At 49.6% G+C, this 27,048-nt stretch overlaps 1 protein-coding gene across 2 annotated transcripts in view; it reads right to left on the bottom strand.

Moving 5' to 3' along the window:
* Positions 1-27,048, bottom strand: part of SIM2 (SIM bHLH transcription factor 2) — a 47,027-nt gene that overhangs the window by 16,591 nt on the left and 3,388 nt on the right. For both annotated transcript variants that reach the window (XM_060149454.1, XM_060149455.1), the window contains exons 2-7: positions 21,311-21,393; positions 18,235-18,324; positions 11,124-11,232; positions 7,697-7,782; positions 5,461-5,660; positions 828-934 (exon numbers count right to left, since the gene is read on the bottom strand). In XM_060149454.1, coding sequence (XP_060005437.1) covers positions 828-934; positions 5,461-5,660; positions 7,697-7,782; positions 11,124-11,232; positions 18,235-18,324; positions 21,311-21,393 — 675 coding nt within the window. The remainder of the gene's footprint in view (positions 1-827; positions 935-5,460; positions 5,661-7,696; positions 7,783-11,123; positions 11,233-18,234; positions 18,325-21,310; positions 21,394-27,048) is intronic.

Genomic DNA, 27,048 nt, shown 5'->3' with positions numbered 1-27,048 from the left:
TACCCCGTTAACAAGCACCCCTGGACCGGCCATTAGCATGGTGGGGCTGGGCGGCGGGAAGATGAGCTATTCTACTGCATCCCAGTTATTTGCTGCCTCGATTTGGTTCTACAAGAAAAGTGTTACTTCTTTCACCATTTCAGTGACGAGCGCCTCCACCCTCCCATCCAGATGTTCCCCAAACTTCCTCTGTTGACAAATGGAATACTGTTGGTTTTCTCTTTCTACGTGGACTTCTCCCATCCTAGAAACCTGTGGTCTCCCTGAGCTTCCCAACCAATGATGGACAGCGGTTGGAGGCCGAATTCACTGGATTCAGCTCCCAGCTATGTCACCTCCTTGCTGTGTGACCATAGGCAAGTGGCTTAACCTCTCTGAACCTCGGCATCCTCAACAGCAAAGGGAGAATCGTGAACATGAGAACCTCCCTCACTTGGTTGGTAATGGATTTAATCACTTAAACAAACAAGTGCCGGACATTAGTAAGGGCCCTGTAAGTATCAGTTCTTCTACTGCTGTTGTCGTTATCCACAACTGCTATCCAGACATCACAGAGAAATTTAGGTTCCAAATCCATAATCTATTGAATAGAATCCAGCAACTTCCACATCATCCCACACCTGCCAGGGTTTCACTGGACAGTTGAAAAGTGACAGTGAGTGCCTGTGCTGAAAGCTAGGGCTACCTGGAGACAGGCTTGATGTTTAAGATTTGTGGGTACACGATGGGTAGTTATGGCATCAAACAAGGGACGCTGCCCCCACTCTGTCCTCGGCGCTCCCTCCCAGACTGCCAGGGCTCCTGGCCAGGGTGAGCACAGTACTCACAGAGGTGGTGCGCATATCGCAGGTGGAAGACGTCGCAGCCGTGCACGTGATGGTACAGGGTCTTCTCAATCAGGTCCTGCGGCTCGTACCCAGTCAGCTCGGTCACCCTGAGGGAGGGCAGTGGCTCCGTGAATTACAATGCCCTGCAGATTGCGTTTCATTTAAACTAACATTGGTTTTTCCAACTAATCAAGTGCTAAAAGGCTTGGGGGTGGGTGGAGAGAGTGTTGATTTTGGAAACTGAGAATGATCTTTTTTTTACAAGAAAGTCTATGAGCTCCAGCCCAGTGCACGACACAGCACTCGTCATGAGCAGGAATGTCCTTCTGAAGCCACTGGCTGGAAGGTTTGGGATGGCTCAAAACGGTCAATGCCTTTTCAAGGTGAAGCCTATCAGAGGATGCTTAAGAGTGGACTTGATACTGATACTGGGAGGAGCTACCAAGGTGAGACAGAGCCCACTCGCTGGGGTTTTTGGGGGGGAAAGTCCGGTGTGAAAGTTTTAAAAATTATTCTGGTAAAATATGCATGACATAAAATTTACCATTTTAACCATTTTAAAGTGTACAATTCACTTGTATGACCATCACCACTTCCATTTCCAGAACATTTTCATCACCCCGAACAGAAACTCTGCACCCATTAAACAATAACCCCCCACTTCCTCCTCCCCAAGTCCCTGGCAACCTCTCTTCTACATTCTATCTCTAGTAATTTGTCTCCTCTAGATATTTCCTCTGAGTGGAGGGATGCAATATTTGACCTTTTGTGCCTGGCTTCTTTCACTTAACATGTTTTCAAGGTTCATCCATGTTGTGGCATCTACCAGAATGGCATTCCTTTTTTATGGCTGCATAATATTCTGTTTCATGTAGATACCGCATTTTTTTCATCCTTTCACCCGATGAGGAAAACTTGGGTTGGTTCCACATCCTGCCTGTTGTGTGTGCGAACCTGTAACCCTCCATCCACACTGGACACTGTTACCTGGCACAGTGGGTCTCAGGATGATGCTATGATGATTGGGTGATTCCTGCAGATGAGATTTAGGGAGTAACAGGAGACGTTTAAGACTCCTATCGGTGGAGGACTGTTTTCCCCCAGAAAATAGTATAATGACACCCCAAACTGTCGTGACTGAAGGTAAGGCTTATCGAGCTCGCTGTGGAAATGGAAGCATTCTCCCTGTGCTTATTCACCATTGCCCATTTTTTATTCTCATCAAGCCCCAGGCATATTCATTTCCCACTTCAGTTCTTTGAAGAAGAGTGGCTCTCGGCACCCAAGACGGCATCCTCGCTAGCATTTGGATCACTCCACCCGTCAGTGAAAATTGCATGCGGCCGTGGTACCTATTCCCAGGCCGTGGATGACGGTGCTGGGAGCCACGCCCCCAGAGGAGGTGGCCCTAACATCTTGGTGACAGACATTCAAGAACAGATGAAAGTGGAGACAAGAGGGGATTCCAAAGGAGGTGAGGCCATGGTGAGAAGTCAGTGGGGACTGAGGGTGATGGGGCCTAGGGGCCCTGCTGGCCCAGATCTGAAATGTTAGCTGTAAATTAAATGGGGAAACTTGACCTCACTTTCATTCCCTAACCCACTCCCCTTTCTGGGGAGCTCTGCACAGGCTTTGGGTCGTAAATCTCTGTGAGCCTCATATTTCCATGGAATCACTCACTATTTGGTGTACACATTTCCATGGTGTTCCTCCAGGGCAGGAAGGAGCTGGGGCTGGAGGTGGGTAGAAAGGGAATTTGCACAGGCCAGAGCCTCTCAGGGCTCGGGGGACCTGTCCAAGGGCCACCTAGAACTTCAGGCCCCACTGGAGTCTAACTCCGTGTGGCAGGAAAATTGAGACGTCTGGCTTCCCCCCAAAAGAAAACCAGGCATCTCTACGGTGTGGGGATGAAAGAGGCTTCCCAGACCCTTTGGACGTAAAGTTTCAGAACAACGGCTCCGAATGTGTAAATGAATCAGAAACACATGTATTAAGTTTCTCATCAAAGTACACACTGGCTTTAAAAATTAAAGGGGAAGGGAAGGGTTTGGCAGGCTGCCCTCTTGTTTTTTTCCAACCTTCTAGTGTCTGAAGACCTGTCAGAGGGATTTGCCAAACCCCAAACATCGCCGGGTTCACCCATCCTTAGCAAAAGCACCAGCTACAGTTTCAAAGTGAAATACCACAAAACCCCCATGAACCAGATTTCAGGTTACGCCGAGTTCAGTTTTGTCTGGGATTATGCTGGCGGGGGGGCACCAGCTGGGCCCTCCTGCCAGGACTCCCACCCTGGCCCCTGTGACTTTGGGGCTGCTGGGCTTCAGGCCAACCCCTTGCCGTGGCTTCTGGGGTTTGGATGTGGGAGTTGACATCACCCTGCCAGGCCTTTCTACTGACCCTCTGGCACTGGGCCAGTTCTGTCCCCCAGCCCAGTGGCCTTTCAAAGACCATCGAGTTGCAACCGACTGCAGACCAGAGTGTGAAGAATTCTTCAGGGCCTCCTAGACGACGGGGGTTCAGAAAAGACCTCAAGGCTTTGCTAAAAGCTTCCTGGTACTTAGTAGAACTTCACGGGCTTCTGTAGAGACAGGAAGTCCTCCTCGAGACGGCCACCTTGCTTTACTACTCACCTCGGGGGTACGGCCCTTACACCCAGAAGCAGAGGCTCCCTTCAGGAGCAAGCTGGCCTCTGAGCTAAACTCACATAACCTCCTCCATAAAGCTCCCAGATTTGCCCCTCACGTTTCAAAGCTGTGTGGATTAAACAACTCGAGGAGACCTGAAATCTCTCCTCTGGGGAGACGCCCCTCTTTCCTCTTCTAGAGGATTCACCAAGCCTCAGAGGCTTTTCCCAGGATGGTCAAAGAAAAACTGGGAGATAAAACAAGGGAGAAACCCATCGTATCCTCCCAAATTTCTAAAATAATGAACATGGACAGTCAGATTTTCTTGCAGTCCACTTTTTTTTTTTTTTTTTTTTTTTTGCGGTACGCGGGCCTCTCACCGCTGCGACCCCTCCCACTGCGGTGCACAGGCTCCGGACGCGCAGGCTCAGCGGCCATGGCGCATGGGCCCAGCCGCTCCGCGGCATGTGGGATCTTCCCGGACCGGGGCACGAACCCGCGTCCCCTGCATCAGCAGGCGGACTCTCAACCACTGCGCCACCAGGGAAGAAGCCCTTACCGTCCACTTTTCGAAGTGGCTCCTAAGTCTGGAGAGAGCTTCTCTGTCCCTGCGTGCTGCAAGGCCTACCCCACGCCCGGCTCTGGAGCAGCTCCCAGCCTCCCAGCTCCTCCCTGCAGGTGCCTCTGTCTTTACTGCAAGAAAACAGCCCTTGCCAGCGTCTGGCCCTCCCAAGAGCTGCCGGCATCTTTCCCCCAAGGGGTTGTATTTCCTCTCTGCTTGGAGTTTCTGGGAGCGTGATGATGACCCTGTAAGGCCAACCCTTGTCATTTCTCTACCTCTGAATGGTTCTGAGATGCATTCACGATGAGCTAGGCTAGTGTCTTCACCTCTTATCCGTAACCAGGTAAGTTTATTTTTATTCCATAAATGGGTAAAAGGATCAATTTTACGTCATGTATATTTTACCACAATTTTTAAAAAGTGAAAAAAAATCAATACATCCTAGCTTCAGGATATACAGGAAAATGTGTGTGTGTGTGTGTGTGTGTGTGTGTGTGTGTGTAAAACTTGTCTCCCAGAAAGCTCAGCTACACACACCAAAAGTCAGGAGTTGGGTCTCTGAACACTCGTTTCTGTCTGTACAGTTGAGGAATCTTAAAGGCCAAGAGGCACAACGACTCACCTTGCAGGTATATCAGGCTTTTCACTTTTACAAATGCTTCCCATCTACGACGTAGCTTCATCTTTCCTAACATCCTTGTGAGTAGCCAAATGGGCAAAGGAAATGGAAGCCCAGGGAGGCTCCGCAGGCCCGCAGCCTGCCTCGGGGGACGCACAGACGCCTCCCCAGGCCCAGTGAAACAACAGGTCAGTGCCTCTGCCTCGTCCACCCTCCCTCCTCTCTCTGAGAGGAGATTCTCAAATTGCTGGGCCTCGCCAAGTGGGAGACAGTTCTGGGGACGCTGCAGCCTCGCCCTCCCTGTCAGCCGGAGGTGCCCTCCCAGCCCAGCTGCCGACGGGCACCTGTGGGTCCAGCCTTCCCCCCAGAGAAGGCCCCCTCTCTGCTCGCTGCCTCAGCCCTGCAGGGACCGCAGAGCTCGGCTTCCCGCCAGCTGGAGCTGGAAGCCCTCGCAGTAACACACACCGCTCAGAGTGGAGACTTTCTGTTTGTTTTAAAGTCCTACCAACTTGACGGAGACACAAGGCAGAATCCTCACCTCATGGATCTTCAAAAGGCTAACTTTTGCCCACAACACATATTTCCAGTTCAAACTCCAGTGAGACGATGAAAATATAAACAAATAAAACAAGTACCTATAAGCTGGAGAGGCCAGCCACTCCTGGACGATTAAGGTCGATACTAATTCTTTCACTAAATCTCTTTCTAATTCATATTCTTCGTACAGCTTATTGCTTGCTACATGTTGGTTTAATAGTGTAGCTTTCAGGGGCCAGTTTCCACCATCAGAATCTTCCGGAACTCTGCAGCAGCAGGTGCCAAACTCACCTGGAATCCAGGAATATCAGCTTCAGGTCGAGGCTGGCCCTGAACATGAACATGTTGCTGTGCAGCTTGATCTCAGTGATGGCGCTGGGCGGCAGTGACTGGCCCACGGCCACCAGCCCCACGATCTGGTAGCATGAGTCGTACAGGGACATGTCCAGCATATACTGCCTGATCTTCAAGTAGCCGCTGCAGTGTATGACCTGGGAAAGCACAGGCAGGGTCAGCGGGTGGTGCCCCAGAGGTCAGACTGGTATCCACCGCTCCTGGCTCTGGGCCTGCTTCTTTTCTGGAACAGGTTGGAATATTCCCCCAGCCCAGCCTCTACTGAGCCGTGCAGCGAACATGCTGACAGACATCTGATTCACTGCTCGGAAGAAATGAACTATGCTTCTTTCTTAGGAAACAACATCGTCATAAAATATAAGAGTTATCTTATGCAACTGACTATCCCAATAACTCCACAAGTGAAGACTCTCTGCTGTATGATGCATTTATGCGTAATTAACTCACGGCCATTGCAATTAGAGGGCACAACAATGGCATTTTGGGGAGCTGAGCACTTGTTCCATAATGTTCACTTCAGTAACTACAAAGCTCATCTCCCAATGAGATTGAATTTCGCAGTTGCTAACTTGACATTTAAATAGTTTGACAAGCTGTATCACTCCAGTAAATGAAGAGTTCTTTCAGTACAATCAAAAAAGTCCTCATTTTTTTTTTTTTTTTTTCCCGGCTGTGAGGCATGTGGGATCTTAGTTCCCCGACCAGGGATCGAACCCGTGCCCCAGTGGGAGTGTGGAGTCCTAACCACTGGACCACCAGGGAAGTCCCTTAAAAAAAAGTCCTCATTTTGAACATATGCTTATTTTATTTTATTTACTTTATTTATAATTCAAGATTTTATCCACTTGTAATAAACAAAAATCCAGCGTGGCTATATAGAAACACTTCTAATTGTTATAGCCAAGAACCATATAGGAGAAAATGTATAGTGTTCCAAATATCAAATGGAAACATTTGTACAGCCCTAAGCTTCAATACTGAAGCATTTACACCAGTTACAGTCAGTAAATTTTTTTTTTTTTTTTTTTTTTTGCGGTACGCGGGCCTCTCACTGTTGTGGCCTCTCCCGTTGCGGAGCACAGGCTCCGGACGCGCAGGCTCAGCGGCCATGGTTCATGGGCCCAGCCGCTCCGCGGCATGTGGGATCTTCCCGGACCGGGGCACGAACCTGTGTCCCCTGCATAGGCAGGTGGACTCCCAACCACTGCACCACCAGGGAAGCCCAGTAAAATCTTTGAAAGAATCACGATCATCATAACAGCAGTGATGAACAGCTAACATCTTAAATCCTCTTTTCAAAAACTTTCCTCAGGATTCCTGAATACACTCACAGTCTTGAGGGCTGGAACAGATCTTAGAATCTTTGGAGTCTATTCTCCCATTTTACTGATGAGGAAACTGAGGACAAGGTAGGTGATGTGTTTTACTTATGATCAGACAGTTGGATGGTTAGTAAGTGTCAGAAACATCTCAGGACCCAAGTCTCCAGAAGAATATCTACAGGGTGCAGGGTGGTGCCGGAGGCTTCCACCTCTGAGGTTTAGGGTCTGGGACAGCAAATAAGAAAAGTATCTCCCAATCTATGAAACAGAGTGAGGTAATGGTCAAAGGGAAGAGCTGGCATTGAGGCTCAAAGGAGCAGGGCTGAAGAGAGGCTGAGGGAAGGCGGACCCTGGGATGGGTAGGAGGGGGGAGGGGCATTCCAGAAAGACAGGACAAAGGGCAAAGGCACAGGACCCTCCCCTCTCTCTTCACCCCACCCCTCCCTCCTTTTATGCAAATTCTCCCGCAAAAAGGCTCCCGTCCACCTCTAGCCCCAGAGTGGTGGGCTGATGACCCTCTCTCTTCTGAGGCAGGAGGAAGTCGAGGCACGGCTGCTCCAGCAGTACTGCCCTGCGTGCAATGTAGAACCTGAAGGTGCCAAGGTCAAATTCTACCCTGAGCCCCATTGATTCCTGGCCTCAGACAACGAAATCCAGCCTGCCTGGAATATCCCTGTAAGATTCCAGCTCTCACACTTGCCGTGAGTAGCGTCCCTAGAAAGTTCTACGTTAGGCAGTGGTGCCTTCCTGACTGCAGACGTTCCTGAACGTGAAGCAAAGCACAAAGCACGGCGAAGACCCACCGACCCACCGCTGCCCCTTCCCGCCTGCAAGCCCTTGGCTCCCGGTACCTTGTATCCGCTGCAGGTCAGGCCGGCGTTTCTTTTCGCCAAGACACACTTCATTCGAAGAAAGAACGACCTCTCGATCTCGTACTCTGAAAGCAGGCGTGAGGTTAGATTGGCAAACTGTCCCACGATGCTTCCCGACTTTATCCCAACACTCCCAATAAACCCTCTGGACCAGATCAGGCAGCCAGAGGCCTTGGCCCAGTCCGCCCAGAACCCCACCCAGAGAGGCGGTGGCCAGGAGCCGGCGCAACTTCCACGTGCTCCAGAAAGGGGTAGCCCGAAACATGGCCACAGCAAGACCTTGCTAAACGCCAACGTGGGGACAAGGTGAGGATCCGTGCGCAGCAGCCCAGCCCTGCTCAACCTGCCGTGTCCCCTGATGGTGGCCACAGAGAGGCCTGGTGCCAGGAGCACCGCCTTGGCCAGCCCTGGGCGGGTGCCGAGCCTGCTGGGAAGCCCAGAAGCATCTGATGCCCCCCCTCTGACTGACTGAGCGCCAGAAGTGCAGGCCTTTCCCCGGCAGAGGGAGCCGGCCCCAGGGCCCTTCGTGCCGTGGGCCCACGGCCACGGGCACCGAGACTGCCCCGCATCGTGGGATGGGGCAAAGGACCCAGCAGACCCACTGGGCCAGATCAAAGCTTTCCCCCTCAGTTACAGCCCTGGATGGACGCCCACCCCCTCCGCCCCTTTCTCTGGCCCAAAGCCTTTCCTTCATTCCTGTCGCAGGCCGCACACACGAATCTCCGACCTCACTACTGCAAGCGCAAACGTCCCCCAAGGAAACACCCTCTGCTTTAGTGAGCGGACACCAGCTCTCTGGGCACGGATGGCAGACTGTCCTCGCCCCAGGGTGAGAGCGAGGTCATTCCACTCTAAATAAACAGCTCTTTGGTGGTGGTTAATAAATTAATTTTTAAAGAAAGGTTACCGCTAGGAATGGAAGCAAGGCCTTCCGCCCCTCCCCGAGGGCACTGCCCAGTGTAGATAAGGGCATCACCTCAGAGGCCCCCCTCCCCTAGTTGGAGGGGCTGCCATATTTACCCACAATTTCTCTGCACAGCTGGGGTCTGGAGGCAGAAGGCTTCCCTCTAACATGGCGGCCTGTCTACCCCACTTCCAGAAGAGCACACTCAGGTGTAAAAACCATCACCCAGTAATTAACTGTCCAGTTCTGGGGAGGGCCCACTTCTCACACAATTACCATAAAACAAGGAGGCCAGTTCAGACACAGAAAACCAACTCTGCAGATGAGGTGAAAACCAGGTGCTGTGAACCTCAGAGCCTGAACACTCGGTTGGCAGTGGAAATGAGTCAGTGGGAGACCCCACGTCTCCCAGACCTTCTCCTCCTGTACTGTTGGCCCACCTTAGACGTGGACCCTGCAGGAAACTGGACGGGTCTCCCGATACTCCCATTTGCTGTCATTTTCTAAACACTTTTTTAAAGGCTAGGACGTGGAAGGGTAAAATGAAACCGGAGCTACTGGCAGAAAGCCCACTCCTGTGCAATTAACACACTGTAACTTTTTAAAACAATAACAACACATTCAGTATCTTGTAAAAGCCTATAGTGGAAAAAAATCTGACAAAGAATATATATAAAACCGAATCACTTTGCTGAACACCTGAAATTAATAGAACGTTGTGAATCAACTATACTTCAATTAAGCACACACACACACACACACACACACACACACACACACACACACACCCGCAATGTTCTGAGGAATTCTCTAAGATTCCAGCTGTCTTTGTCCGACTTTAAACAACCCCGAAGTGAAAGCATTAGATTCGGAAGCCATGTGCTCTCCTAGCCCTTATTTTGTTGGAAATTATTTCTTCGGAGTCGTATTCCTGTTCATGTATGCAGCCGGACCATTTCCAAGGACTTAAGCACCACAGGCCATAGCTACAACTAAGCCCCCATCTCATTTCAGAAAGCAACATACCAGTCTCCCTCCTTGGTAGACACATGGTGACTACTTCTGGGGCTAGAACATGGGGGCCACAGAGCTGGATCTGCAAGGGTTTTTTTTTTTTTTTTTTTTTTTGCGGCATGTGAGATCTTCCTGGACCAGGGCACGAACCCGTGTCCCCTGCATCGGCAGGCGGACTCTCAACCACAGCACCACCAAGGAAGCCCTGCAAGGGGTTTTAAAACTGAGTGTGCTATATGTGTTCTCTCCTCCTAGCCTCAGAATGGCCCATCTCAGGAGGAAGCAATAAGAATGGAACCCTTTTTTTTTTTTTTTTTCTGTGGCTGGCTACCCCATTCTCATCACTTTTGACACTTCTTCTTTGGCATTGTGTCTCACTAGGGGATTTTGGCCGAGTTGGGATACCACAGTCCAAAGCAGACAAGAGACCCTTTGGTCAGCACACTGGTTGGTCTCATTGGGCCATCAGAGGGAGTCACAAGGCCAGGGCCCCTGGAATAAGTTCTTCTGTGTCTTCCTAGCACACATGGCAATTGTAAATTAAGGAGTCATTTGTGTGAAGACATGTTCCACACCCTCACTAAACAGCCATGCCACAACTGTTCTAACAGGGGGCTTAAAACAGTGGGGACCACGTTAATACGTGCTAAATGTTGAGACTGTCAAGAGAAAACTCCTGTCGCCAAATGGAGCCAGGTCAGCAGGACAGACCTGCCTCATCCGTCTAGACCAAGGCTTCTTAACTGACTCGTGCTGTGGCACAAAACCTGCAGATCCCCACCCAGAATAACGTTTCTGAGAGTATAAAATATACGAGATTACAAAGGGGATCAGCTGTATTGAAAAACATCAAAATATTCCAACAAGCGGTGCTGTGGTTATAAATGTGCTACCTTATTAACACATTAAATAACAAGATCCTGTAGCAGACTCTCAGCTCCTGAAATGTCAAAGTCGTGGTGAGCATAACCGATGTGTTTAAATACCTGAAACAACCATAAGGTGACATGAAAATATCCGTGAATCTTGTGGTAGGCAAAGCCACAGGTACTTGTGATAGGAAGATGGCTTACTGTCTACAATCTACAAGCAAAGGAAGTGCTAGATTTCACCTAGAGGGAAGAAAGATGTCATTTTCCCCGTGCAATTTCATGCCCCCCCCCCCCAGTTTTATCCTCGGACGCTCTGGTTAAGAGGCCCAGGTCTAGACCTGTGTCGCTGGCATTCTAAACCAAGAGCACCTTGGGGTGGAAGCCTTGGACCACTTTTCTCTGTCTCCTACCGTGCACCTCTCACAGTCTCTGGCACGTGAAAGGGTATCAGTAGTTGCTTTAAAGGACAGAAGCATAAAAACAAATCCCCACTTGGTGGACCCTGCACGTTTGCTGGAGAGACCTGGCTGGGCATCATGGGAAACTAAGCCCTAGGGTCACAGCAAAGAGCATCGTCCGGTGTTCATTCTGGTTTCTTTTCGTCTGGAGGAAATACCTTGGAGCAGGTGATGGTGAAGAGGCTGGTGGGCTGTCAGGACAGCAGTCATCTCATCGTGGTCGGAAGGATGGATGTACTCATAAATGCTGTTGCCCGTGAGCTCCACCTGCCGCGGAAAGGAAGGGAGGGGTCAGGAATCTTCTCTAGGACTTCGGGGAGGCGGAGAGGTGAAGGTGTATTATAGGTACGCACCTGCCAGGGAGAGACAGGACCTTGATCTCTGTGCACAACCCACACCTTACCCTCACACAGAAATGTTTGCCTTTTCTCAGTCAGCGCCCAGCTGTCTCCCAACAAGGCCAGGGGGGCGTCCTGAGCAGGAGTGAAGTATGGAAAAGGTGCACTGTGGACCGGGGGACCCTCCTGGCCTGGGGAACATCCTTCACACGGGAGGCGGCTTAAATCAGACCGGAGCCAGCCCCATCCTTCACCTGCTGCCTGTGGGGACTGGTGGCCAGGAGGCCAGTGGCCACGTCCAGAGCAGGGTCCCTGCGACAGCTCGTGCCCACGGAGGCTGAGCACGGGAGCCTCGGGGGCACCCTGTGCTCGAGGAAGACTCGCCCCCAGCAAGGTCCTTTCCTTCGGAGCCTGCTGGGCCTTTCACGTGGGCAGAAACCTGTCTGTGGCCTTCCTGGTCCAGGGTGCCTGTGCTAACCCCACGGCTCGCGCCCCTGGGTGCGGCTGGGTGGCTGAGTGACCTCTGGGAGGCTGTGGGTCACTCCAGAGAGCCACATGACCTTGGGGCTGCTCCCCCGACATTCGGACACCACCTACTTCCAGACACACCCCACAGAGGACAGCACGCAGGCCTAGAGGCCATGTCCTTGTTGGACTGGACCCTGCTTTGCAGGCATGGGCGTTTCCAGGAAAGCACCATAGTTAACGACGATCTTTCCACAGAGGTCCCCGGAGACTCAGGTCCTAACCTTGAGAATTTTTGATTGTTCTCCCAAACACAAGTGTCATGATAGGGGATGACAGAGATTCTTAGGACCTGGGCCCCTCACCCATCGGAAGATGGGCAGTGGCACAGAATGTTCCAGAAACTACCACCAACGGTGCAGCCTTCTGAGCAGTGCGGGGTGGGGATGGGGGATCCTTTTTCAGAGATCAACAGTGCAGACAATGGCAGTGAGTCAGCGTCAGCGCACCTAGAGTACTGGAGGTGGGGGCAGTGATGGTACTCCTACTGCAGCCAGTGGGAGCCCCACAGCCCAGTTCAGGAAGATGCTGAGAGCGTGAGGAACTGCCTCGGCGTAGCACAGAGCCTTGGGTGGGTCTGGGGACTTTCTCAGCCCCGCCCCCAGGGGACAGGGCGAGATCAGAGAGCAAAGCCAGGCTTGTCCCAATCACCCCCTCGTTATTTTTAAGTGTGTCTTGTCGCCTGTTTTTTTGGCTGCTCTCAATCGGAGCAGAGACTCAATCCTCGGTAAAGGGGCAGCCCCGATGGTGCCGTCTCACACAGCAGGGCAGCCCCAGCCAGGCCGTTTAATGGAGAGCTTCTCCCAGGAGCCACCGTTCCAAATCAGCGTCAAGGCCGTAATCTCTTTACTCGGGACCAGGGGGCCGCAGAGAGGTGAAGTCAGTCCCACTCTGCCCAGCCACTTCTCCCAATGTGTTAAGATGTGTGAGTTGCCTTTCAATTCAGAACAAGTTATGTTTCTGGCCTGCGAAGTAATCTTGTCCCTAAAACAGGTTTCACCGTTTTATTTTCTGCATTATTCATGGAATGTTTTTCCCAATATTATACAGAGCAACAGAGAGAATCCTCTTGCAGAAACGTTCCCTCTCTACCTCCCCAGCCTGCCACTTCGCTAAGGACCCAAATGGATAAATGTCTATGGAAAAAGTTACTACAGGATTTCATTAAAAATAAAAGAATAAAAACGAAATAGCCTTCTTTCAAGTCAGTCCTGTTAATCCTTAAGAAGTTTAAATAAATCAGCAACACTTATGTCAGCCATTGGGGACCGGACAATCTACTTTTTCCTGAGGGCAGCCCTAGAGATGCTGTCCGGTGGGGAGGGATAGAGGCTAATAAATAAGGGAGCTATTGTTTAAGTTGATTCACAATTTCAATGGTTTACTTTAAAAACGAAAAAATAAAAAATAGAATTTTTGTGCGTGTTGGCCTATCATTTCTCCCTTACCCAGGTTTTTAGAGAAAAATGACAATTCTGGTTTGCTCCAAGTTCTCTTTGAGAAAAAAGTAATTGATGTCTTTTTAGAGAAACACCTTCGTACATTCGCGAAAAGACTTGCATCTGGGCTCACAGGGATCCGATTTGCCTTTTAATCCCGAAGTAGCTTTATCTGTTTCCAAAGATCCCATTCTCATCACATGCCTTTGGAGAGTGAGAAGAGTGAAGGTCCATGAATTAAAAGGCTTGATTTTCTGAATACTCGGGTTAGTGATAAACCTCTAAGGCTGTCTAGCAAGTAAAGTAGTCTTCAAGTAACGGAAATGTTTTTAAAGACAAATTTTGGAATGATAAAACAGCACTGACCTTGACTTAAAATTACGGTTGACATGGTGTTTCCTGTATTGACATATCTATTCGTGCTTTTGAATGTTGAAAGAAATGTGACTACCTCACCAAAAAAAAAAAAAAAAAATTATGGTTGTTGCTATAAAACTCCCCAGCTCTCATACAACAACCTTATTAAAAGAGACCTTCAATGTGATATTTTAGTATCTGTAAAACCCAGCTAACTACAAAATGAATTGCTTTCCTACTAAGAGCTTTTTTATGTTTTGCTGAATAGCTTTTCTTCCTGCCAAGAAAACTACATATGATAAATACAGCACTAAATGGATATATTCTGGGTCAGAAGGGGAAACTCACCCAGTACTCTGGAAACACACATTCCTCTGCTTTGGGTGTTTTGCTGACTATGGTAAATTAACCATTTTAAAAAAAGATGGTTTGGGTTTCAGGGTTCAAGTTATGTCAACAAACATTAAACGCCGGTTCTTTCTCTTTATTTCAAAAGTGAAAGGATTAGGTCTTATGGCCCCAAACAATACCGTGGTTATTTTTACAGTTGTGCTTCCGGCCACACTCTCAAATATTACATTTTCCTTTATGTATCTCGCGAACAGCTATTTCATACATATCTATATTATGTGAGAATGTATACTAGTTACCTAGATGTTATATACCATATGCGACTTCCGTAAGGAAATTTAAACCACAAGGATACTTTAAAATGTTTGAAGAAACACACAACAGGTATGCAGGACTTTTTTCCTTCTTCAAATATAAGTTAATGACGTTAACCAAAAAACCATGAAACTAAATCATTTAATAAACTTGGTGGATAAAAAGTGCTTCCCCAACTCTACGTCTTCCAAGTAGATGTGTGTCTATATGGATTATTTTGTATTATGAATGTGCGCACACACCAAATAGAATTTTCAAGCAGATGGCTGACTCTTTTCCCAACTTGCACTATGGGCTGAGGAGACAATTAGCATTTTGTGGTTCTCCCTGTCATTTTTTGGTACCAAAGTCTGACAGCCAGGATTGCTGCATTTACTAATTTAAAAGCAAAAATGAATTAATAAACTCTGCCATATGAAGTAGACTTCTTATTCCAATACATGCTTTTAAAAAAGTTCAATAAAAGGCCCTGAATTGGGATGGGCTTATAACACATAAAGAATCGTTTTTATATTCTCAAATAGTTCAGAAAGTTATTTAGACAGTGCAGATTAAAAAAAAAAAACCACCACTTTGCTATGAATTATCACACAATTATGGCAAATCTAGGAGCTTATGTTCCCTAGGAGCTGCTAACACAGAGTTTAACCCCGAATTAATGTGAAAAATGTCGTTACCTAGAGATATTGTTATAGAGAATAATTGCAAGTTCTTGGAACACAGAAGGGCCTTACGTAAATATAAGCTATTACTGCCCTTAATCATCAGAAAACCTGTTTAAAAGGTTACTCTGACTAGTGGGTAAAATTTTATTAACACTTTTATCTCCGGTGATTAAAAAAAATCTTGAAGCCTATTTTAATTAAAGTTTTCATGTTTGATATGTTTGTCTGACTTATACTACTACTAGTAAAAATAATCTAAAAGGTGCAAAAAAAATTTTTTAAACAGAAGTTGGGTATTGGACATTCTTTTCAATACCTTATTTTACTATTTAAGAAGACAGAAAAAAATACACATTGTGATTCTGCCTAGGTTTCCTTCTGCAGAGTTAACTGGGAAGAGGAGGCAGATTTGAGGGGAAAGTTTGTTGTTGCTTATTTAAACGGTTCACCATGAAACACTCCCCAGACATCAGCATGAAAGCGTTTTTGTAGCTGAAGACTGATAGTGAGATAGTCCCGCCAGGAGATCGGAAAAAAATTAGCCGTCCTACACGGACAGGCAGTTTGACTTATTTTAAATTGACACTTCTCCTGGCAACATACAGACAAAAGGCATCTTTACAATTTTTTTGGAAAATACAAAATTATGATATACAAAGTTTTACGTCTGCATTAGGACCAAAAGGAAATATAATTTAAATTCCAATTCTGCTTAAATTTCCTTTCTTGGTCATTTGTAGAGACGTGGATGGATCTAGAGACTGTCACACAGAGTGAAATAAGTCAGAAAGAGAAAAACAAGTATCGTATATTAATGCATATATGTGGAACCTAGAAAAATGGTACAGATGAACCGGTTGGCAGGGCAGAAAGTGAGACACAGATGTAGAGAACAAATGTATGGACACCAAGGGGGGAAAGCTGTGGGGGGGTGGTGGGATGAATTGGGAGATTGGGATTGACATGTATACACTAATATGTATAAAATAGGTAACTAATAAGAACCTGCTGTATAAAAAAAAATTAAATAAAATTCAAAAATCCAAAGAAAAAAAATTTCCTTTCGTGGTGTTTATCATGAACAGGAGATATATTTGTTACCTATCCAATGTTTTGGTCATTCTTAATTATTGTGTTCAAAAACAATCATCTTTATTTCCCATGTGAAAAGAGAAAAATGACAGAGAGCGAAAGAGAGATGTAGAATGCCAGACCGAGCAGCCTGACAGAATGAACTGGAAGGTCCTGATATGTGCACAGTGCCTTATGACGTGCCAGAACATTCCCCATGACTAATTATCCCTAATATGTGCCCACCAAAGGATGCTATTTGAAGCGACTTTTGTGCTATTTGAAGTACAGGTCTAATGAAACTTACAATGCCTGGTTTTGTGGAGCTCCCTATAGTTTATAAATCACATGGGCCCTTGGTATGTTTCTCACTATGATCCTAAAAGAGTAGTAGAGCGGGCATTATTTTCTTATTTAAGTTATGGTGCAGAGAGGTCAATTGCCTGCCCGTATCAGACAACGAAAACCACACAACAAAATGCATTTCCCTTTTTGCTTTGACTGCTAGGGAGCTCAGATCTAAATTTAATATTCAGTAAAGGTGACTCTATCAATTTTAAAGTATGTTTGACCAGTCATTTTCTTTTTTGACCAGCCATTATTAAAGTATGTGAAATGTTTTGTCTTGTTTGTGACATTATTATAAGACTTATCAAAGGTTTTATAAGTTACAATTTAAAAAGTTAACGAATCTGATCAAGGGCACTCAGCCACAAATCAAGTCAGGAGTAGAAACCAGGCTGGGTCTAACTAAAGGCCCTTAAATAATTCTAAATATTCAGAGAATAATGAGGTGGAAATTCAGAGAATAATAATTTTGGAAAATATAAAAAGAGAAAATTTCATATTTCCAATAGTATGTCCCATTCTACAAGTACACTAATCCCATGAGTCACATAGGTGAAAGAGACAAGCCTTAATAAATCTCATCTGGGAGACCCGGTATCATAAAAGAAGAGAAGAGGAAGAGAACAGAAAACGCCAAACAATTTTAATATGTGATTCGTTTTAGAAGACTTTGCAGAAGAAAACACACAGGCGCAGAAACCCACTTGGACATGGATAAGGATATACATCCATTGGAAAAGAAGGTTGTAAACAAATGGAAAGTTTAAAAACATCTTGGCAGAAAAAGCAGAGGAATACACCAGATGCAGGTTTCCAAACTGGTAATTTTGTTTCTCAATGAGAAAGCCCAAGCCACTTTAATTGGCATGTTTTATTTTGGCTTAACTACAGGGGGAGGCTGGTGCAGCACAGATTATTCATGTGCCTCCTGGGAGCCCATTTCCTGGATCTAATTAATTCTAGTGTGTCTTCAGTTGTAATGAAAAAAAGCACTCTGATAATTCACAATGTAAAGAAACATTTAGCCCCTATATGTATAAAACAATGTGACTCTTAGAATCATGATCCATGCTTGTGAAATCCGAAACGTGAATGGCAACCATCAGTAGACTCTCCCACCATCCGGACTGGCCACAGCCCAGACAAGGAGCCAACTCCTCTACCAAACCCTTGGCTTGACAGGATAGAGAAAACAGTGCACCTCTCTCCTCTAGGGAATGAACCCCTTTTAGAAGACAGTTTCAGAAAAATAGGTAATATTTAAATGTTCTAAAGAAACCAGGACCTTGCTGTGCAAAACAGTAGTAAACTGAGTTTTATGAGTTTCTATCTCAAGCATATAAAATGCTTTACTGAAACGACCACTGAACTGGAAAAACTCAGGAAAAATTACCCTGAATTCCATGTGAACACTCATAAATCTGCCCCCACCCTTTTCTCTCTCTCCCCAAAGCACATTCCGCATGAAATCCATGTTCTACATCAGCTTGCCTCTCTTTCATAGCAACTCACAATACCACGTGCAGACCGTCAAGCGTGGACTGAAAAATCTCCCTTTGTGAAGCTCTTGTTAGCGGCAGAGAACTTTACTGTATAAGCGGAGTCCAGGCTATTGGACAAGGCTGACTGTTGCAAAGACATTACGAGGCATTAGCCCCAAAGGAAAAAGAAAGTAGAAAAGTGAAACATAACACGGAGAAGAAAAGCCCCGCGGGCCGGCCGAAAAAGACGATTTTGGATTACGTTCAGGCACAAAAGTAGACACTAGGACGGACTCATTTTCAAGTTGGGTAAGGCTGTCAAGATCCGCCAACGCTTAACTTATTACTTTGGTTGTACATAAAATTAGTCAATACCCACCTGGGACAGGCCTAAATGTACAGAAGCTGTTTCCGAAATATACATGATTTTGCCGTCAGATGCTACCACAAAAACAAATCCATCCAAAGTCTGTAAAAGAAAAAGCATCAGGGTAAGAGATAATACACATTAGAGTTAAATCTGATCATCGTACTGGCACTGGGATGGAGAAATGTATAAAGTATTCAATCAACGTATATTGTTAAATGCAGAAACAGCGCCCCGGGGCCAAGAGAAGGACTATAGGTTTAGTTCCCCAGCCAGGCTCTCAAATGCTTTTAAAGGACTTTAAAAACAGTCTTACATCTACATCACAAAAATCATGCAAAACATTCGAGAAGTCCTATCATGCTCAGTTTAAACGTAGTAGCTTTATTGTTGGGGTTATTTTAGCACTTAGCACAAATCCGGAGTTCTATGGTACTTAGCGGAAAATCTACCACTGTATAGACCATTTCATGTCATACCACTAGAACATAGGCTTTATTCGCCACAATTTTCTAGTTATCCCTAAGTACCATTTGAATAACAAATTCCGAACACTACCACTCCCCAGAAAATAAAATACCTCGTTATTTTTAACAGACTATGTCTACAAAATTAATTATTTAGCATCTGCAAGAGATCAAACAACCTTTGCAAAATACCAGGAGAAAAAGTATCAATTTCTGAAAAATTAAAGCTACCTAAATGATATTCTGATTTTGCCTAACTTGGCTAGCCCTCAAAAAAAAAAGTATAATTATAAGAGGTAATTAAGTCAAAGAAAGGGTAATGATCATATTTATGTGTGGCAAGGATAAAAAGACTAAATTATTTTTGAAAAAAGGAAACTGCATTTTATTTACTCATTCGTATTTTAGATCCAGAACCAAAGAAAAGCAATAAAGTTGGTGAAAGGCCCATACAACCCACAACATTGCCCCCATAAAAAAATATTCCAAATTAATTTCTGGCCACAAATTCTATTTTTACAGCATGTAATTGAAACCAGATTACCTTTGGTTTTTCTAAATCCGCCCCCTCTTTGGAGGGGGGGCCTAAAAAGAATGTACAAGTGAAACCTGAAAGATATCCTTACATTCTGCGTCTCAAATACAGTTTTGCTGCAAAATCTTCTTTGCCAACTAAGCTATCATTAGCTTTCCCTGTGCTGAGGTTGAAATCAACATCTTGATTATAAGCCCGACTTTCATGTTTCCAACTCAGTTACAAAATATTTCCCCAACTAAACTCCTTCTCAAAGATATAAACTATTCAGCAATTTCTGAAGTTATCCACGTTTTGGCACATTTTGCATTCTTGCTTAACTCCGAAATAATTAAAGAGATACATTTAATGAAATAGTATCAGACAGCCAGCCATATGAGTAAGAGAGAAAAAGTTATCAAAATTAAATTCTGAAGGTTGCCAGCGTTAGCTTAAAAAATAATACTCTTAATGGAAAATGTTGGTTATGCTTTCATAGCTGCAAACGACCTAATGCGCTTGCGAGTATATTAACTGCAAAGCCGCCCCTCCACAGACACACTCCGGAATTAAATAAATGTACAGTGGAGAAACTTGGGGGCGTTGACTTTGCCGCCAGGTTTTCACTGGAACTCCCTGGCACTTAGTTGTCTCTGATATTAGTGTCACTTATAATATGTAGGAACATCAAACACTTAAAATACCGCGCACGGAGCTGGACCCGAGCTTGCGGGCAGAGCAAAGGGCGCGCGGGAAGGGCTCCAAGAGCACCATTTCCCGGCCGGCTCCCACACCACTAGCTTTATGTTGTAAAAGCCTCGGGTTTCAAATACATCCCGGGATCTTCTCTTCCCCAGCTCATGCATTTAAAAAAATAAATCACGCTAGGGCATTTGGGGCAAAAGAGTTTTGAGAAGATCTGCTTTTGCGAAGCGCGGAGCCGACTCGCTGACCCAAGATACAGAGTTCCGTAGCCAACTTTTTTTTCCCCCCCTTATAAAGAAAACACAAAATAGAAGGAGGAAATGCAAAATAGCTCTCGGTAGGCATTTTTCGGTGGCAGAGACAAATGACGGGAGGGGGAATGAATCGGGTCGTTGATGAGGCTCTGTAAAGGGCATTTGAAAGATTCCGAGACACGAGGCGTTTCTGTGCCCACCTAGCGCCAGCCGCGGACTTGGAAGTGGCCGGTCGTGCGCACGGTTACCCCACCCGAGCCCCAGACACCGCGAAGGAAATCCGAGGTCAGGGGCGGTTTAGTAACCGCGGACTGAATGGCTCCGGGCTGGGGCGCTAAGCGGCTGACACAACCAAGCAAGGACTTCCTCCGTGAGCCAGGTGACCCCGGAGGTCGCACCATGTTGTGAGCTGGACCACTTGAGTTGAACAAGGCTCCACCACTGGCTGTGGAACCTCAGGCATGTTGCTTAACCTTTCTGTGCCTCAATTTCTTGCTCTGAAAAAAATGCAGTTAAAAATAGAACACACTCTAGGTGGCTGGTGAAGAGAGATGATACAGTAAGATTTAGAACAGCTGGCCGGTAGCAAACTCTCAGTAAATGTCAACGGCTAATAATTGCTGATGCTGTCTCTCTATTGCAACCTCTCCAGACACACACAATTGTCAGACGCTTTAGGCTCTGCCTCCCTCTGGCTCAGAGCAGCCGGATCACTCCTTCTCTGGCTCCGGCGCCTGGCACAGCGTCTGGCACAGAGCAAGAGCTTCATAAAAGTTTGCCGAAGGAAGTAAGGTTGGAGAGGACTGAACCACACCCAGGGGCGCGCTTCGGCCTAGGTCTCGTGGGCTACAGAGTCCTGGGGCTGGGGCGGGGGAGAGGGTGCCAGGTGTGCGGTTGATGGGGGGCTGGTTGAGCGGAATCCACCCGCAGTCCCGGCCCTCCGAGGGGAGTTGGGGGGAATTGGCCCGAAGTCCGATCGCTGCCTCGGGAGACCTCTGCAGCCTGGGGGCGGCCTGTGGATCTGCCCGGGGCTCCTTGAGGAGGGACCCCTGGAGACTGGGACGGTGGGGTCGGAAGGGAGCCCCTACCCGGGCGGGCCAGGGCCGTTGGTGGCGGCGGCGCTTTTCACCCCGCGGCGGTCCTACTACCTGCAGCAGGTGCGATCCCAGCTCCTTGGCGACGCTGTCCAGGGGCCCCGCGCGGCTCGGCTGTCCCCACGCGTCTCCTAAACCTGGACGGGGAATAAGGCAAACCGGTAAACAGCAGCGCCCAGCCAGGTGCCTGGGCACCCGGCGCCCCGCCAGCCGTCGCCCCTTTGCCTTTGATTAAAAAGGAAAAGGCCAGAGGAGAAATTCCCGCCGAGGCCTTGGGTCCAAGCCGGCCAGGCCCACAGCTCCCGTGGGTCGCCCACGTGCTCACGGCTCTGAAATTGCCGTTTTATTTGAAATGCCACAAAGTAATCTAATCTGCTGTGAAATCGGCCATCCTCGTAGCCAAACGGGGATATCGATCTGACCAGTAAATATTCCCCCAAGGGTCCTTCCTCTCTCCCTTCCCTGCGCCGCCGGCAGCCATGCACTTTCCCAAAGACAGAGAGGCCCGAACGTAAAGCCCTCGCCGTCCTGGAGGCAGCTTTTCCGGCATTAAAACGACAAAACAAACCAAAAAACCAAAACTTTTTCAACCCCCTGTAATCTCTCCCCTCCCCCGCCCCGGACTCTCCAGCCCTCAACAGGGGCCCCAGGAGCGCCCACACTCTTCCAATCCAAGAGCTACAGCCTGGGAAGGGGTTACCTGGGGGCTTCCAGAAGGCGAACTCCTAAGTCGCCAGCGGCGGGTGGGGTACGGGCCGAAGGCGGGGAGAGCCGTGTGTATACTAGACGGTAACTGGGAGGTGTTTGTTGGCACATAATTGGGGTCTCGCAGCCCCTCCGCTTAACTGTCCCTCCAAGGCCTCCGTTGCTCCCCCACCACCTCCCCGAAGGCCACAGGTGTTACAGAAGGCGCACCAGGGCCAAGGCAGCCCAGCTCGACAGAACATCTCTCTCCTGCGCCCTCGGCTCAGCTGCCGTGTCCCCGGAGAACCCAGGCTTTGCCTGCACGCCCGGGTGAGTTTGCGGCGCTAAACGCCTGCTGGGAGAACCCCAGCCGCTCCCAGGCGTCCTGCTGGCGGCCTGGCCCGAAACCCTCCAGCGAGCGCCGCGGGCCGGGCGCGAGGCCGCAAAGACCGGGGACCGCTGTGCTAGCAACGCCCCCCCCATCCCCTGCGAAGAACGCCCCCCAGGCTCTAGGCCCCTCGCGCGCCTCCCACCAGGGCTGCGACCCTGCGGGTGAGCTGTGGGTCGCGCGGGCGCGTCCGTCTCCCCTCCCACCAGAATTGCAGGTCTGACCGGCCCCCTGCCCGCTGCTCCGGGAGTGTGCGGCCAGGGACCAGAGCGAATCCGAGGCCCATTCCCAAGAGCGAAAAGCCCCTCCAAGCAGGCGGCAGCGAGTGGGTTTCCGGAGAGGGTCGCGCAGGCACACTGGGTCTCCCCACTGTCCTTGGGGCGCCCGGGGCATCGCGGCTTCTGGAACCCTCGATCCTAGCAGGCGGAAAATGCACCTCCAGGCCCAGGGCCCCCGCAGAGACATTGGAGACCCTTCTTTCGGCAATTTCTATTATGCAACTAAGAAAGGGATGGCCTTTCATTCTTCTCCTGGGCTCTAGAATTAGAGGTTTATCCTGGTCTCCCCACAAGGAAGTGGCTAATTTCCACATATTCTGATCTCCCAAATATGATCGCAGCCCCGCACCCCCCAGATTCCAGCACGTGAACGGAGGTGTCTCTTTAACCCCAGGAAATCACTGCCCACCTCACTCTCACTCCCAAGGATGACCACAGTGACCATATTATAGGGCCACTGGCTCTCACGGTAGGTCCTTCCTCCCCAGCCAAAGAGGCCGGCCTACTGGTGGTGGCGTTGACTCCATTTAACCAGAAATGGAAAGAACCAAAATGTAGAAGCCTCCGGGCCCTGAATGAAAAAAAACATAATAAGGGCCCAGGAATTCTGGTGTCCGAAAAGGGACAAAGGCGCCCCTGTAACTGCCCCTTACCCTGCTCCTGGGCCCGTCCCCTGCTTTGGGCCAAGCCATCTTTGCCAGGCTCCCTGTTGACAGTGAGCGCCGCCTCCAGCCTTGGCTCCTGACAGGGCCTGGGGCAATCTGCACCTTCTTCGGGAATGACCCCCAAACCAAACTCCCCTGCCTGGGTCTCCCAAAAGCCTTGTCGAAAGCTCTGGCCTCACATGCAAAAAGTGCATTGGCCGCACAGGACAATTTTTCCGTATGATTCAAAGCCTGTTCTCTTACATCATTATAATTTTTCGTTTTATTTCTTGATGCCTCCGCTTTGCCAGCGGGGATTTGGACCTGACACAAGGGGGAGCAGATGGTGGGGAGGCTCTCCTTAAGCATCCCTAGCCCCACGCCACCTCACAGGGTGATAGTGCTGCCAGCTCTTCCATTAGAAACCTCTATGGGCGAGACTTTTCCCCTGGGCCCATAAAAATCTACTTTGGGCTGAATGCAGAGACTAAATAAGGGAAGGTTTGTAACAAAAAAATCATCTTGTTACTATAAAGCCATACATACTCCTGAAAACGTGAGGCACTAGGCCCTTATCTGGACCTCACAAAGGGCTTTATTTGTTAGAAAAATGAGGGCAGGAGTGTAAGAAGAGACTGCGCTAAGCTCCTCCAAGGTTATCAGCCATTGGTGGTCTGTTTGGCCTGATTCTGGGAAATCCCCACCCCACCCCATCCCAGTGACTGCAGGGGAACAAGACAGGGGAGGTTCCAACCCTGGCCTGTAGTTTCTGGCCGGGGTTTGGGGTCCTGCTTGCCCTACATGTGTCAATAGGGGAATCAGATGGGCACTCCCTGCTACTGGGAATCCAGCTGGCCAGGTCACTTCGGAGGGGGGTCAGCCACTAGGTCAGAGGGAAAGGGAGCCAAGTGTCCCCTTTTCCCCTCTGCCTCCAAGGGTTCGTGGGTGCTTGCACTCGTACCCACACTCAGCGAGCGGGCTGTTTGGCTTAAACCCCGTCAGGCCCTGCCCACCACAGAAGCTATCTAAATATGGTCCCTCCTCTCTGGGTGCTCCGTCAGTCAATCAACAAACAGCTCTTGGGTGCCTGCTGTACCAGGCCCTCAGCCAGGTGCAGGCCACAGACCATAATCATCAAGTCACACAAATGACCTGATTTCCCAGCAAAGGGGACAGTGTGCAGGAGCTCCCTCACTGTGCGATAGGGCCACCCTCTCAGGTGAGGGTGACACACGAGTTGAGACCTGAAGGAGGCAGTTAGGTTCGCTCCTTCCTCTGGACCCGTGAGCAGGACTTACTGTGGCCAGTGACCAATGGGTCCTGCCCCAGAGAAGGGTCTAGACTCGGCTAAGAACGTCCAGGATGGACAGCGGTTCTCACACTTCCCCGAGGGCAACCTCGGGTATCTAAAATGGTGGCAATTCAGTCCTCTTCTGGCTTTGGAACGGTTCGCGGTCACTGGGTCCCTGAAAAGCCCGGCCCTTGCACCCTTTTAGAAACCCACAGCTGCACAGCGGCCCAGAGGGTGTGTGAAGGGGGTGGTAGGTAGAGATGCCCCGACAGGGTTTGGCTCTGGGTGGGGGAAGGGAGGGGATCCCAGCCCGGCCTGCCTGGCCACGGGCCAGTGTTGTACATGCACAGACCACGGACGACACAAGCGCCCGGAGACTTGGTCGCCTGATGCTTAGACCTTGCAGGATGGGAGGGTGCCTCGGCCAAGTCCGCGCTCAGGAGCGCGCGTGGCTAGCGCCGCGCCGGCCAGGCTTCAGTCCGCGCCCGCCCCGGAGCTCCCCGAGCCGGTCTTGGGCGCTGGCCTCCGGGAGCTGAATCTGCGGCGCCCGCGCTCTACATCCTCGCTCCCACCTCCAGGGCCCCCGCAGTTCTGGAGTTCCCATCGCCACTGCCGAGCTTCCCGCTCCGCCTCTGTGAACTTTCCCTCCCGGACCCGGCGCACAGCCTGGCAGGCTTCCAAGTAGAGACGGGGAGAGGGTTGTAAAAACCCACTTTATTCTAAAAAATAAGTCTACTTTAAAAAAAAAAACTACATTATTTCGGGCTGCAGCAGGGAAAGGCCTCGGATCTGTGACTCCATGTCGGGTTAGGGCGAGTTTCTCCTCACCAAACCCTCTAAATCAAAGCGTTTCCATTCCCGACAACAATTTCTAGGACCGCCCTGACCCCCGCACCTCCCCTCGGCACTCAGGGGTGTGTGTATGTGTGTGTGTGCGCGCGCACGCGCATTGAGTGGGAAGGACCCTGCCTGAATGTAAACCCAGACAAATCCAGCCACTGAAATAATTCAGGCCTCCAACCCCATTTACTGTGCGTGTGACATGTTCACTTCTTTGCAGTAAAAAGTTGTGGTGAGTGTTGCAGTCCCTGCCTCTCTCTCGCCCACACCTGTCTGGGATCTTGGTGGGAAGCGGGAAGAGGGGCTCTGTTCTCTTCCCACGATCGGCCTCAGCTTCCAGCTCCACTCCTGAGCTGAGACCTGCAGCCAGTCCCTCCTCGAGCCCTTTCGGTACAAGTGCCCGGAGGGGAGGCCACCCTCTGCCCCACAGCTGGGCAAAGGAACCCCAGCTCCTAGGAAGAGGCCTAATCCTGGTGATTGGCCGGGGAGCTCCCGCAGCTCTGACTCGCACCTCCTGGGGCCCGGCGTGGATCACCAGATGGGGAGCTTGCCCTGCATCCTGCCCAGCGTGGTCACCATGCAGCTATGGCCAGAGAGCAGCAGACTTCTCCCACCCCGGGTGCTTCTGTGTTTCCACAGTGCCCCCTCTCCAGAAGTGAAGGCCACGCTGCAAAGAGGGCAGGGAGACTCTGGGCCCCAGCGTTTCCCTGAGCCCTGTGGGTAGCAGGCCTTCCCAACCACATTAACTCACTAAGCTTTCAATTCCGAGTCCACTGCCGGAGCCAGCCTTGCTCTCCTGCCCTCTTCCCTGCCCTTCTACCTTCCACTTCTCAGTTCGCAGTTAAAGGGGAGAAAACGGTGGGAACCTGGAAAACAGCTCAGCTTCCAACTCCAGGCAGTGAGTCCCGGAGGTCCACCGAGTGGGGCGCGCCACCGTTAAGGTCGCATCTGGCCCAAGGAAGGCAGCGAGCTTCACAGGAAGGACTGACTGGAGTAAGACACGGTAGATTTCCACCTGCGTCTGCCTGCTTCCTCATACCCTATCCCGGGAACCCTGCGCAGCGATGGAGTTGCTAATGGGCCCATTTTACAGACAAGGAGACCGAGGCCCAGCGGGGCAGCTTGACAGAGCTGAGCCTTGAACCGGCCGTCTGGCTTGCTAGCACCCCCAAGCTTGCGGACTGGCCTCTCCGCGGAGTGTCCACCTGGCTCCAGTCGCCTCTCTGCCCCTGCCCTGGGGCTTCTCCGAGCTCCTCTTTCTCTCCTCCTGCCTGGGGGTCTCGGGATGAAAGGAGCCGAGGCCAGCGGCCTCTCCTGCGCACAGAAGCACAGGCGACACAGCGGCCTTCCCGCCTGCCCTGCCCTCGCGGGGACCTTGGGAAAGGCCCGCCCCTCTCAGGTCTCAATTTCCTCAAATACTGAGGGTTAGTCTGGCGATTTCTGTGGTCCCTTGGACTGTGCTCTTCGTTTTCTAACTCCCAAAGTCCTAACTTGGCTTCTAGATTCTTCTTCACCCAGGGATCCGGCTTGGCTATCACACAGCGAGGCCGCGCTGGGCACATCGGGTCCGCTCGGTGTCTTTCCGTTCGTTGCCGAGAGCCGGAGCAGGTCCAGGAGTTCCCGCCGCGGCGCAGGACCGGGCTGGCCGGTAAAGCCTCCCTGACGCC

The sequence above is a fragment of the Lagenorhynchus albirostris genome, chromosome 5, assembly GCF_949774975.1.
Source record: "Lagenorhynchus albirostris chromosome 5, mLagAlb1.1, whole genome shotgun sequence".
NCBI classification, from domain to species: domain Eukaryota; kingdom Metazoa; phylum Chordata; class Mammalia; order Artiodactyla; family Delphinidae; genus Lagenorhynchus; species Lagenorhynchus albirostris.
This window is presented reverse-complemented; position numbering and strand designations above follow the sequence as displayed.